General features: G+C 39.3%; 1 protein-coding gene across 3 annotated transcripts; it reads right to left on the bottom strand.

The window, feature by feature from the left end:
- Positions 1–1,305: 1,305 nt before the first annotated feature.
- On the bottom strand, positions 1,306–13,308 carry fam161b (FAM161 centrosomal protein B). Of its 3 annotated transcripts, none has more exons than XM_055038550.1 (9): positions 13,143–13,308; positions 11,754–11,960; positions 11,181–11,668; positions 7,698–8,011; positions 2,869–2,987; positions 2,180–2,347; positions 1,993–2,092; positions 1,768–1,910; positions 1,306–1,517 (listed from the first exon to the last, which is right to left on the bottom strand). In XM_055038550.1, the coding sequence occupies exons 2-8, from the start codon at positions 11,948–11,950 to the stop codon at positions 1,785–1,787; spliced, it is 1,512 nt and encodes a 503-aa protein (XP_054894525.1). In that variant the 5' UTR covers positions 11,951–11,960; positions 13,143–13,308; the 3' UTR covers positions 1,306–1,517; positions 1,768–1,784. The 3 variants fall into 3 exon arrangements, with proteins under 3 accessions (XP_054894525.1, XP_054894527.1, XP_054894526.1); XM_055038552.1 differs by having other exon boundaries at positions 11,769–11,960; XM_055038551.1 differs by lacking the exon at positions 13,143–13,308 and adding an exon at positions 12,761–12,941.
- Between the last annotated feature and the right edge of the window lie 11 nt (positions 13,309–13,319).

The raw sequence follows: 13,319 nt of genomic DNA, 5'->3' as shown, positions 1-13,319 counted from the left end.
TCATCTCCATCATCCTCTAAATTAAAGGCTTCAAACTTTTTGACAAAGCATTTCAAAGCCAGAAGCCCTTTACGTTCCACATGTGCATTGTGCGTTTTTCTGTGTACCATAATGCTAAAAACAAAATGTGTTGCACACTCAGCTCAGGATCAAAATTAAACATAGATTCAAATATAAGCAAGCAAGTTGTGAAGACAACACACTTTCTATTGGCACAGTCCACAACAGGTACATTTTTGTTATGGTTGTCCTGGTGGAACACCAAACCAAGTTTCAACCATCTCACCCCAAACTATAATATAAAAAAATATGACATGACAAATATGACAAATCTTTGTTGTCTTATTTGTTAATTTCCTATTAATCTCAGGAGTCTTTTGTTTCTCATCCAGCTATTGTGGAATGTAAGTTGATTTATTCAGTTTAGAGAATGTGCATCAAAGTGTAGCAGCATTTCATAACTTAAATATTATGACAATTATTATTTTCATACCCACAAATAGTTTTGGTTGCATGATTAACTATTTTTCCATTTATCTTTGCCAAACCAATTGACAAAGTTAACCATTGGGCCTTGACTTAAGTCTTGATCTTGCTCTCTGTAGGTGTGGTCTTGGCTCCAGCCCTGTTTACAGATATCCTGGGTTGGACACGATGCTGTTAGGTACATCCTTATTGTGACATGACTACATTTTAAGTGTTATTTTCAAACCAAATTGGAGTCACTTTGGTATATTTGGTGGCTTTTGATTACATATAGGTCTGCTCTTCTGTGGTTTTGTGCTAATTCTTACTGCTGCTGTTAGATGGCTTTGATCAGTACTGAATTGGGCTTTAGATGTTTTTGCTTGCAGTTCAGTTTTGGAAGAGACTCTCCCACAGGCACTATTTACGATTTGCAGCCAGATGCTAAATTACCCTGGACAGTAAATCTGTCCCTGAGCCTTTGGAAGATGCTCTTTTTCTACCCAATCCTGACAGCCTGATGTGTCACCAATAAATCTATTCGCTGCAAATTCTCCCAGAGATGTGTTTTGTGAAGTTCATCTCAGTTTTTATGATGTGTGAATGAAAATAGCTTTTAGATGTACATCATAGGGTGATTAGTGAAAACGCAATCATTTAATTTAGGTTTAATGACCAAACTAAAACTCTAAAGAGAACCACAAAAACAATACATTTTACATATTCAAAAGTCAAGTTTGCAACATGTATTACTCATGCACAAATACAAATGTATAAAATGTTATTTTTATTCAGTTCTAAAGATTTTGAGAATATAAAGTCTGCATGATTTGTATTTTCATAATTTATAGGTGTACATCCTAAACAATCACGACCTTGGTGTTCGTTGTGACATGAATCATTTTTTAAAAACAGTGTTGTTTTCTAGTGGAGAGACCACAAAAACTCAGCTCTTCCTGAACCTTTTTGATCATGGCATTTCTTCCCCTTTGGACTTCACGCTCTTGTCTTCCACATCTTCAATTTTCTTCCCGTCTTCTACATTTTCCTCCCTAAGTCAGATATTTTGGGTTAGAAAATGCCTATATTATAATTACGTCGAACTTTTACTTGGCTCTGATGGGTTTTTTTTTTCTATTCTCTGGCGACTGCAGGGAGAGCTCAGAAAATTATGTAATGTAATATAACCAAACCACAGGAAGTCCTTGGCTCTCAGGCAGCAGTGCTATTCATATTTTTACCAGATACAGTTGTACTGCACAGTGGAGGAACAAAGTTTGTAAAAAAAAAAAACTCTTTTACCTGCTTTGAATTTCCTTTTAAGAGCTCGTATCAGCATCATCAAATCTGAATGATTCCCCAGTTTCTTCAACAAACTGCTCTTTTATCCCAGCTTTCTCCAGCTTTCTCCTGAAAGTCTGCTCAGCATGGGTCTTTGCATTATTCTGTCAAAACCACTCAAAGTTACATTGGAGAAGAGCCACATTATTGCACTTTGTAATAAAGTGTTAGCTATCAGTAACATACCTGTTTCACCTGTTCAAACAAATAAGGCCTCTCATGAACTCGGGCCTTCATGTCTCTTAATTCTCTCATGTAATCTTTCATTCTTTGCAGATCAGCTTCCCTTTAAGTAAAAAAAGATTAGTTTTAATTACCCGCATGTATAACTGTTGCAAGGTGACATTCAGAAGTTGAAAGTTGTGAAACTCACCTATGGCGCTGTGCATTTCCATTCCACACGTCTTTCAGGCTACTGTGGGGATCCAGCAACTTTGCATGAAGCACTACAGTCTTCTTCAAAGCTTGGGATCTCAACTGGTATCTTTTTAACCATTCTGCACTCTCTTGGTTTTTACTTTCTCTGATTTCCATTGATTTTCTGTATAGTTAATAATAACGAGATGTGATTTCAGATCTTTTCATGTGTTGAGCAACCCAGATTATAGATCTAATTTGGAGACAAAATGTCTGACAAAGATTGGAAAAGTCTAAAATTTGGTTTTTAACATTTCTAGGTCAGGATAAGTAACATTTAGTATGAAAACATGCTTAGTTATCCTAAATAAATAGTTTAGTTATCCTAACAAAAGTCCTGGCCCAGATTTTATTAGTTCTCCTCTTATTCCATTTTCTAAAATAACACATTTTCAGTGCCAGTATTTTCAATTTAGCTTAAAAAAATAAGGTTACATTCTTTCCAAAGTAAAAGATGAGTTATTTCTCTGATTTTTTTATGAAAAATGTTTTGTAACTATGAACAACGTGATGGGAATTATAGAACTTGAAAGATACATTTTCGTACTCAAATGTCCAAAATGTTCTAAAAAGTTTGGATAAATATGACACTTAAAAATGTGTAAGAACTCTGTTTGTAGTTAACTGCTTAGCAATGCAACTCACCTGATGGCGACACAGCGCTGCCTCACTGCATCTGTGATGTATGTGGGAAGAGTGTCTGTAGATACTCTTCCCAGGGCACCAAGTGACTTACTCCTACCGAGATTATTCATTTTAGGAACCTGTAGAAGAATCAGAAACAACAGGGTCTGTGATCAGCTGGCTGGAAACTAAATTAAAACTAAAAATTTTAATTGCTTCAGAAAACAAAAGATATCTAACCAGCGCTATGTTTTTGCTTTTATTTTTTTATGTTTGTTATTATTAACAACTAATCACTTTTAGAGCACTGTACATGAGAAATATGCAAAATTTAAAAGGATGTTTCCAAGAATCTTTTTTCCACTAATCCGAAACATTATCCACATTAAGTATAACGTCACTTTAAGATAATGTCAGACAATCTTTTTAGACCTCCTGAAATGTTTAGTATGTTACCTGTACTCTCTAATTGCAATTTCAGTGAATTCAATAAGATGCTTGATCGGCAGAAAAAGTTCAGTGATCACAAAGTTTAATCACTGATGCTATATGAAAACATTCTCCACACCATACCAATTACTCCAAAGAAATTATTTTTTGTGCAGATTTTTATCACTATGTGCATTTTGGCCTATTTCTTGTCAAGTAGTTAAAATTTGACATCCAAGACTTGACATATTCTTACTCTCAGCCTCACTACACATTATTTAGTGAACACAAAAATGTTTTTTAATTTAGTTAGAGAATAACAGTGCCACATTCATAAGGGAGATTCTTGTTACATAAAAGTGAAAGGCAAAGGAGGAGAACAAAACTGAAATGATTTGCTTCCAGAAATAATGACAAAGATTAAATAATGAATTTAAGGGACTAAATGATCCCAAAGTTAAGGAAATCTGAGGTCAGAAGCATGACATCTGAGAAGCTCCAAACTAACTGAAAATAAAAATGGTTCAGGCTTGATAACATGGTGGGTGGATATGTTTCAAACTATCCATCAAGCAGAGAAGGTGTGAGAGCCTTAAAAAAAAGTGGTGCAAAACTATAACATGAAACCATCTGGTGTGCTCAAGGTCTAAAAGTCCTCTGCTAATCCAGTTATTTTTATACATAAAACCTACAAGATGAAATTGATCATCTATAGTTACTTTAAAGGATTAAATGAATCACTATAATTTCTATGTAATCAGATTTTAAAAATATACTTTTAAATAATTCACTCCACATAAAACAGTTTTCTCTAAAAAAAAAAAAAATATATATATATATATATATAAAAAAAATTCCCTTCTCACCCACCGCGGGTGGTTCTTATCCTCTGAGCTCGGGTCCTCTACCAGAGGCCTGGGAGCTTGAGGGTCCTGCGCAGTATCTTGGCTGTGCCAAGGACTGCACATTTCTGGACTGAGATGTCTGATGTTGTTCCTGGGATCTGTTGTAGCCACTGCTCCAGTTTGGGGGTTACTGCCCGAGGGCCCCGATGACCACAGGCACCACTGTGGTCTTCACCTTCCAGGCCCTCTCCAGTTCCTCCCTGAGGCCCTGGTATTTCTCTAGTTTCTCGTGCTCCTTTTTCCTGATGTTGCAATCACTTGGTATTGCTACATCTACCACAACGGCTTTCCTCTGATGTTTATCCACTACGACAATGTCTGGTTGGTTCGCCATTACCATTTTGTCTGTCTGGATCTGGAAGTCCCACAGGATCTTAGCTCTGGCATTCTCCACCACCTTTGGGGGTGTTTCCCACTTTGATCTTGGGGTTTCCAGTCCATATTCTGCACAGATGTTTCTGTACACTATGCCTGCCACTTGGTTATGTCGCTCCATGTACGCTTTCCCTGCCAGTATCTTGCACCCTGCTGTGATGTGCTGGACTGTCTCAGGGGCCTCCTTGCACAACCTACACCTTGGGTCTTGTCTGGTGTGGTAGATCTGGGCCTCTATTGCTCTGGTGTTTAGGGCCTGTTCCTGGGCGGCCAGGATGAGGGCCTCTGTGCTGTCCTTGAGTCCAGCTTTTTCCAGCCATTGGTAGGATTTACTGATATCAGCCACTTGGGTTATTTGCTGGTGGTACATCCCATGTAGGGGTTTGTCCTCCCATGATGGTATCTCTGGCACCTCAACCTCCGTTCCCTGTTGTCTGAGACATTCACTGAGCACATTGTCTGTTGAGGCTTTGTCCCTGATGTATTTATGGATCTTAGTTGTTTCGTCCTGGACAGTGGTTCTCACACTCACTAGTCCTCTGCCTCCTTCCTTGCGGCTCGTGTACAGTCTCAGGGTGCTGGATTTGGGATGGAACCCTCCATGCATTGTTAGTAGCTTCTGGTCTTAATATCTGTGGCTTTTATCTCCTCCTTTGGCCAGCTAATTATTCCAGCAGGGTATCTGATTACTGGCAAGGCATAGCTGTTTATCGCACGGATTGTTCTTGCCATTGAGCTGGCTTCTCAGGACTTGCCTTATTCGTTGGAGGTATTTAGCTGTGGCTCCTTTCCTTGTGACCTCATCGAGGTTGCCATTTGCTTGTGGTATACCTAGGTACTGTAACTGTCCTCTATGTCTGCTATTGTTCCTTCTGGGAGTGAGACCCCTTCTGTGTGGATGACCTTCCCCCTCTTGTGACCAGCCGACCACATTTCTCTAGTCCGAATGACATCCCAATGTCAGTGCTGTAGATCCTGGTGGTGTGGATCAGTGAGTCGATGTCTCGCTCACACTTGGCGTACAGCTTGATGTCATCCATGTAGAGTAGGTGACTGATATTGGCCCCATTTTTGAGTCTGTATCCGTAGCCAGTCTTGTTGATAACTTGGCTGAGGGGGTTCAGGCCTATGCAGAACAGTAGCGGGGACAGAGCATCTCCTTAGTAATGCCACATTTGATGGACACTTGTGCAAGTGGTTTGCAGTTGGCTTCAAGGGTGGTTTTCCACAGCCTCATCGAGTTTGCAATGAAGGCTCTCAGAGTCCTGTTGATGTTATACATCTCTAAGCATTCAATGATCCAAGTATGCGGCATTGAGTCATAGGCTTTCTTGTAATCAATCCAAGCCATGCACAGTTGGTGTGTCGGGTTTTGCAGTCTCGGGCAACTGTGCGGTATACGAGGTTGGTGTTTGGCTCCTCTATTTACACCGATACCCTTCTGTGCCGTGCTCATGTGTTATCCATGTTTTGCTTATCTTGGCCGCTATGATGCCTGACATGAGCTTCCAGGTTGTGGAGAGGCAGGTATGGTCGGTAGTTGGGTGGGACTGGACCCTTTGATGGATCCTTCTGGATTAGGATTGTCCGCCCTTCAGTTAACCATTCAGGGTGAGTCCCACTTTGTAGCAGCTGGTTCATTTGGGCTGCCATTCGCTCATGGAGAGCAGTGAGTTTCTTTAGCCAGTAGGCATGGATCATGTCAGGCCCTGGTGCTGTCCAGTTTTTCATACCTGAGACTCTTTCTTGGACATCTGTCACAGTGATGGTTACCGGGGCTTGCTCAGGGAGGTTGCTGTGGTCCTCTCGTAGAGAGATCAGCCACTGTGCATTGCTGTTGTGGGACGCCTCCCTTTCCCATATGCATTTCCAGTATTGTTCCGTCTCCAGCCTTGGTGGGTCTGCTCTGTTGTTATTGTTACCCTGCCATTGAGAGTACACCTTAGCTGGTTGAGTGGAGAAGAGCCGGTTAATCCTTCTGGATTCATTCTCCTTGTGTATCTCTTTAGGCGGCTGGACAAGGCTTGGAGCCTCTGTTTGGCAGTCTCGAGTGCTTCAGGTATGGGCATCTGCCTGTACTTTCTGGGTACTGGTCTTTTCATTGCACCCTTGTGAGCTCTGACAGTTGGCTCACTTCCCTCCTTGTTACCTTGATTTAGCCTCTAACCGTCTTTTCCATGGTGGGTATTGGGTTCATGGTTGCTCTTATAGCCAAGTATCTCAAGGATCACTGATGCTGAGTTGTAGATCAGCTCATTGGTTTCTGTTATGGTGATGGTAGGGATCGTTCTCAATGCTGCATTCACATTCTCAATGAGACTTTCAGATGGTACTTCACTCAGCCGTTGTAATTGGCGCCGGGGAGGCCTGGTTGTCATTCGGGTCATGATTCTCTCTCAGGTCAGCAGCTGTCTCGTTCAGCTCTGTTTCGCTCATTGGGGCCGTGTATCCCCTCACTGGGTGGGGACTTGTAGTTAAGTCCCCACAGTCTGACATCGGGTTCCTCCTTTTGCCGTAGCATTTGTGTTGTATCTCGTCAATCTCAAGTTGTGATAGCAGTTGCCGTTTGCGGATGTTGGAACACTGAGCTACTAGTTGTTTAGCGCTTAGTGTTGACTGGGGATGTCGAAGTAACCATTCCTTCCCAGTCTTTGCATGTAAACCTCTCTCACTAGGGTTACTTGAGTAGTAGCATTCCAACAGATCCACATTTTCATCTCTCGCCCATTTCCGTCTTGTTCCAGTAGCCCATTTGTCATCAAGGTGCTCTGGTTCCCCAACACCTGACGCAGACCTTGTTTGGCCGGGCGACGTCTGAGCCGGCATGTTATGCAACTTAGTATCTCTCATGGTATGAGGTAGGCAGTAGCTTGAAGGGTCTTGCCTAAGGACCCAGACTGGATTCGAACCCTGCCTCTCGGGTGATATACTGATGCCTTATGTATTGAGCTATCCAGTCAGCTATATTATATATATATATATGTATATATATATATATATATATATATATATATATATATATATATATATATATATATATATATATATATATATATATATATATATATATAAAATAAGCATTCCTGGTTTATGAAATTGTCTCAATTAACAGAATTTCTCATCTTCTTAAAAAAGGTTCACCTGTGAGGTTTCTGTGGGGGGTTTATGTTTCCTTGCAGGTAGAGCTGATGTCCTCAAGAAGAAGGGCTGACATCTTATCACATCTTGACTCTGCTTTTTCTCCAGTGCTTCGCTTTGCAAAGCCTTGTGCAGACTTTTAAAATCTGGGACCTCAGGTAGAATTTTCGGCTTGAAGCTCGGCTTCACATCCAAGAAACCCAGCTTTTTTTTTCTGGTATGATCGGCGCTGCGAAGTTTCAGGCAGCCAGCCTGAGCCGGATTCTGTTGTTTCGAAGCTATTTGTGTCTGGACGTTTCTGCAAACGTCCTGCTGATCTGTGCAGAGATATGAGCCCCATTACCTGCATGTCTTTGTCAAATGTTAATTAAAAGGTACTGAATAATTGTTACATTTTTTTGTCATTTAAAAAGGGATCTCAGCAGGAAACCACTAAGTGATTCCCAGAAGGGAAACCTTATTTCATCCCAAACCAAACTTATTACCAGAAGGTGGCATTATGTTATGATAATCTTCAGTTAAAACTTTCCTGTTTCACGGTATCTCCTCGATTGCAATTTTTTAAAATAAAATGTAAAATATAATAGATTTTATTAGAAGTAGATATGAAATAACTATTTCTATTGTTAATAAAATGATACACCACGTTCATTATTAATGTTGTGCTATAAATTTTGGATTTACTGCAACAAATGTAGCTGACTCAATATAGACTGAAAAAGCATGGAAAATTTTGAGTAACTCCAGGCATTTTTGGCCTCTCATCAAAAGAAACGTTTACTACAAGATTGGTATGACGGAAAAATCATCTGGTTTTAAATTGGTACTTTTTGTTGATCGAGAACACGATGCATCTCATCGCTGTGCTCAAACAACTTTACCTTGTTTGGTATTGGCATAATGCCAAGGCTCTTTTCGGACTTATTACTCCTGGGATTTTATGTGTGAAACTAAACAGGCCAGAGCTATGCTTCCTCATTTTCATGGAATTTTTATGCATGGAAAAATGCAAAATGCAAAAACAATGGAAAATAGGACAAATCAGGCCAATCAGTGTGACGATACGTCTTAAAAAAACGAGGCCTAAATTGCATCCAGCTTCCATCTATCTGGATAATATTCAATCAGGCCAACGTTATGAATTTGTCTGATTACAAAAATGCATGTCTTATGACCTACAGAGAAACTTGGCTCAAAGCTGATGATTTTGATTCTGACCCGGCTAAAACTGGCTTTGGAGAACCTGTCCATTCAGACAGAGATGCAACAAATATGGGAAAAGTTCAGGGCGGAGAGGTCCATCTGTATATAAATCAAAGGTGGTGCAACCTTTAACAGTGGTGTATAATCATCCTAAGGTTAATGTCAAAAACCCTGCTGAAGTAATACCCACAGTTCTAAACAAGTTATACTCTTACCTCAGATGACTCAAACTTTATTATGGCATACTTTAATCACTGTAACGGGAAGAAGACTTTTAATGTTTTTTTAGCAATATATCACTTGCCCAACAAGAGGAAATAAGATCCTAGATCTAGTATATGGAAAACCACCATTAGGAGCATCAAACCACAATACTATTCACTTAGTCCTGGTATGTAGACCAGTCTTGAAGAGAGAGAAAAAGACTTTCCAAAACAGTCAAGGTTTGGACTGAGGAAGCTGTGAGCTGCCTCTGGAGTCAGGACTGATGTCATTTCAAACTATGTTGTATTTTGTTAAAATGCCATGGTCTCGACGAAGAAAGTGAAGCTGTATGCAAATAGTAGGCCATGGGTCACTATTACTAACAATGTAAAACAGCTTTTAGTAAAGAAACATAAAATGTATCAAAATGGTACAGAAATAGAGAAAGAAAACATAATGAAAGAAGTTGGATCAGAAATAAGGAAAGCAAAATTTACATATAAAACTACATGCACTGGCATGAAATCTATGGCACACTGTAAAGGAAAAAGAGAAAGTCCAATTAGGCTGAATACTTTTAGTTCTGACTAAAAAACTTGGCAGAGGCACTTGATCACTTTTATCTGAGATATGAGAAACCAATCTCTCCCCTTTCTGGGCCTTCAACTGTCAGTGAGACAGTCAATATATTATTTGATTCAGCTGATATGAAAAATTTCCTCGGGAAAAGCAAACCCCATAAAAGTCCCGGCCCAGATTTTATTTTATTTTATTATTTTAAATTTTCTCGAAATCAAGCCAATTTCAGGACTGATTTCAGGCCTGAGACGCACCATCATTCTCCTGAATCTACTCTATAAACATCTGGAAGATTCAAAGACTCATGCAAGACTTTTGTTCAAGGACTTCTCAACTGCTCTCAATACAGTAACACTCTAAATTCTGCAACATAAACATTTAACTCAATTAAACATTGGTCCTGGTTTAGCAAGATGGATTATGGATTATGCTGAGGTATGCATAGACCTCAGCAGTTCAAAGTAAATGGTCATATATCTCTGTCTCTAGGGAATAGGAGAAGGGTGTGTTTTGTCCCTTCTCTTATATGTTCTCTACACTGTATTAGCACCTACCAAAACAGACATATTCTGAAATTTGCTGACGACGCAGTATTTGTTATTCTGTTGCAGAATATAGAAGCCCTGCTGTCGATGACTTTGTTTAGTGGTCCATTTAAATGAATTTAAAACTGAACATTACAAAAGCAAAAGATATGAACATTGTCCTCCGTAAAGCACATTAGCCCCCATTCCTGGGACCTTTAATATGAGCACTGTTCAAATCTGTAAAAAGGGGCAGGAGAGACCAGACTTTTTAAGGACGCTAAATATTTTTAGAAGGATTATAAGCCTTTTTTATAAGTCTTTTATTGAGTCCCTTTTTGGAAACTTAAATGTCCAAAATAAAAACTGTCTACACAAAATCGTTACTGTGGCAAACAAGATAATTGGGATAGCCCAACCTCTCCTGAATGACATGATTTGTCATACTGCTCCTAAGGCAAGGCTCATCCTACACTGTCCAGACAATCCTTTAGATTTGGACTTTCAGCTTCTTCCCACTGGATGAAGGTCCAGGCTTCCCAGGATTAAAAGCAACAGATGGAAGAACTCCTTTGTACCCGCAGCAATCAGGCCCCTAAATTTGTGAGTTATAATTTCATTTTACATATTTATGAATTGGTGCTTGTATCCTTTGCCTGTTTTTAACATTGTCTATGTATGTTTTGTTGTTTTGTATGTTTGAAATATCTGGCTGCAAAACAAATTTCCCCTTTGGAGGGATAACAATAACACAATTGAAAATCGTTCTGTATGTTGATACAGGTCACCGACCCAGGCCTGCTGATAGGGAATTTATTGTTAATCTCTTAGAGTTTAGAAGGCAACAAAGTACAAGTCAAAGTCAAGGATAAAAACACTAAAAAATTTGGTCCAAATGAGCTACTTGCACTATTTCTTCCGGCGATTATCAGTATGTACCTGAAAACAATAGAACCCAGTGAAAATGAAGGCCCACCTTTCTGCTGTCTTGAACTCTTCATGTTTCTGTGGAATGTTTTCTGAACACGAACACTGTTTTTTGGATCCTCAGAGACTCGATTTATCACTGCCGTGTCCTTCTCTCTTCTGTTTTTCTCTCTTTCCTCAAAACTGAAAGGTTTCTGAATGGAGAGCAGGAACTCCTTTCTCTGCTCATGGCCTTGTTTCCTCTCCTTCTCTCTAACCTCCATCATCTCCTGGTAGATGGGCTGAATAAGATTGCCTGGAACAGGAAGAGCGCCAAACTTCTTCTTACACTCAGCCTCTTCCTCCTCTTCTTTCTTTTGCAGTGTTGTTTTAGATGAAGGACACCTTTCACAATGCTGCGCTCTAACAGAACAGTGCTTTGAGTTTGTTGAAGGTACCAGAGATAGAGAAAACATATTAGGTTTTTGTTTGTGATACTGAAAAGCCTTTTTGTCTGACTTAAGAGCAGATGCAGGGGTGGCTTTCCTTTCTACAAATCTGAAAAACAGTAAGCACATTTTAACGAGATAGATTATTATTTAATAAAACAAAATAGACAACTGTGTGCTTCACGTGCTCTAACCTTTCATCATCATACTTCTGATTTTTGTCTTTTGACAAGAGAGTGTTCTGATGAATTCTTTTATCAAGCTCTTCTGCCTGTCTGCTCTTTGTTTCCTGCAGCTGCAGCTGAAGGGTCGTTCTCAAAGCCTTGAGGTCAGCCTTGAGCATCAGCTCTGTTCGAAGTCTTTCCACAAGCAAAGTGTCACATTCTGACATTTTTATTTTTCTGTTTTATAGCACAAAAACAAACAGATAAAAACAGACAGAAAAATATAGTGAGACAAAGCCTAAATAAATGTTAAGTTGGATTACTGACTGAAAAAATAGAAAATAACAAAAATAAATAGGGTTGAAAAAAAGAACAGAAGGTTAGAAATAATTAGCCCATAGCTTTCAGAGTCAGATCTAACCGTTACTCAAGACAACCTTCACATTTTGTTAGTACCAAATTGTTGAAGAAAGAATCATTGTGATTTGCATTCTGTCACATTCAAACCCCAATGAGTTTTGCTGGGATTTTAAGTGTTGCAGACTAACACAAACTACCAAAACGTTGTGAATGAGACAGAAAAGATACGTGTTGTTCAGCAATATAAAGCATCTGTGCACATATACATAAGTAAGGGGTCTATGCCTGGGTTAGAAGAGTAGGTGATTGCAGTAAGAGAGTTATGAGTTTGACTTCAGCCTCTTCCTGCTGGCATGTGTCAAGCCCTTGAAGGTGCAAACCAATCTTTGTATCAGTGTAGCAATGTGTGTGCAGCTCAAGGATAAAAACACTAAATAAAGACCATACAACTGCCTTCATGAGAGGAAAAAAGTAAACAATCAACTACTGCCTAATTCACTTTTCAAATTAGTAAACAATCAATAAAATATGTTTTGAACCACTGGCTAATCCAAAGAATAATAATCAAAATGGGGAGCATATTCTTTTCTTAAGATTTTGGAAAATTAAATTAAGGTGCACTGGACCAAAATTAAACTGTTTGGCCTAAATAAGCTGAAATCTAAATTATGCCCTACCTTGTGTCGAATAGGTTTGTTTGCAGTGCTCTACGTCATTTTTTTCTCAGTTTGATTGCTCTAAATTGTTTAATTGTCTAAGTGTCGTCGTTGGAGCCACGTGACTAACAAAACAAGAAGATAAACAGGCAACGTGTAAAATATTACAACAGACAGGACTCTGAAAAAAAGTCCAGCGCCATTTCTGTGTACGCTGCCATGGCAACAACACATAGGCGTTCTCAGCTGAATAGAATAAATTCGGGTCAGAGAAGCTGGGTTTTTCTGTATTTATGCATAGGCTACATGTGTGGAAACTTTTTCCTATAAGTTTCAACGCTCTTAGGCGGAAAATAAGCAAAACTAGTCGATTGTATTTACAAACCAACAATGAGCCACTAACCTGGAAACAGATGACTTTCAGGAAGTGTTTTCCTCTTTCCAAACGTATTCCAAACCTCATGTAAAGCATATCAGTTGAGTCATAAAATACATTTATTTTTAACACTCTTGAAGCGAGCCAAATGCGTGTTTTGGCAGCATTAGCGCTGCCTGTGGACAAAAGTGAAACGTCGCTTAT

The sequence above is a fragment of the Poeciliopsis prolifica genome, unplaced genomic scaffold (assembly GCF_027474105.1).
Source record: "Poeciliopsis prolifica strain line A6 unplaced genomic scaffold, Auburn_PproV2 SCAFFOLD013, whole genome shotgun sequence".
NCBI lineage: Eukaryota > Metazoa > Chordata > Actinopteri > Cyprinodontiformes > Poeciliidae > Poeciliopsis > Poeciliopsis prolifica.
The sequence above is the reverse complement of the archived record's forward strand: the minus strand, read 5'-3'. Positions and strand labels throughout refer to the sequence as shown.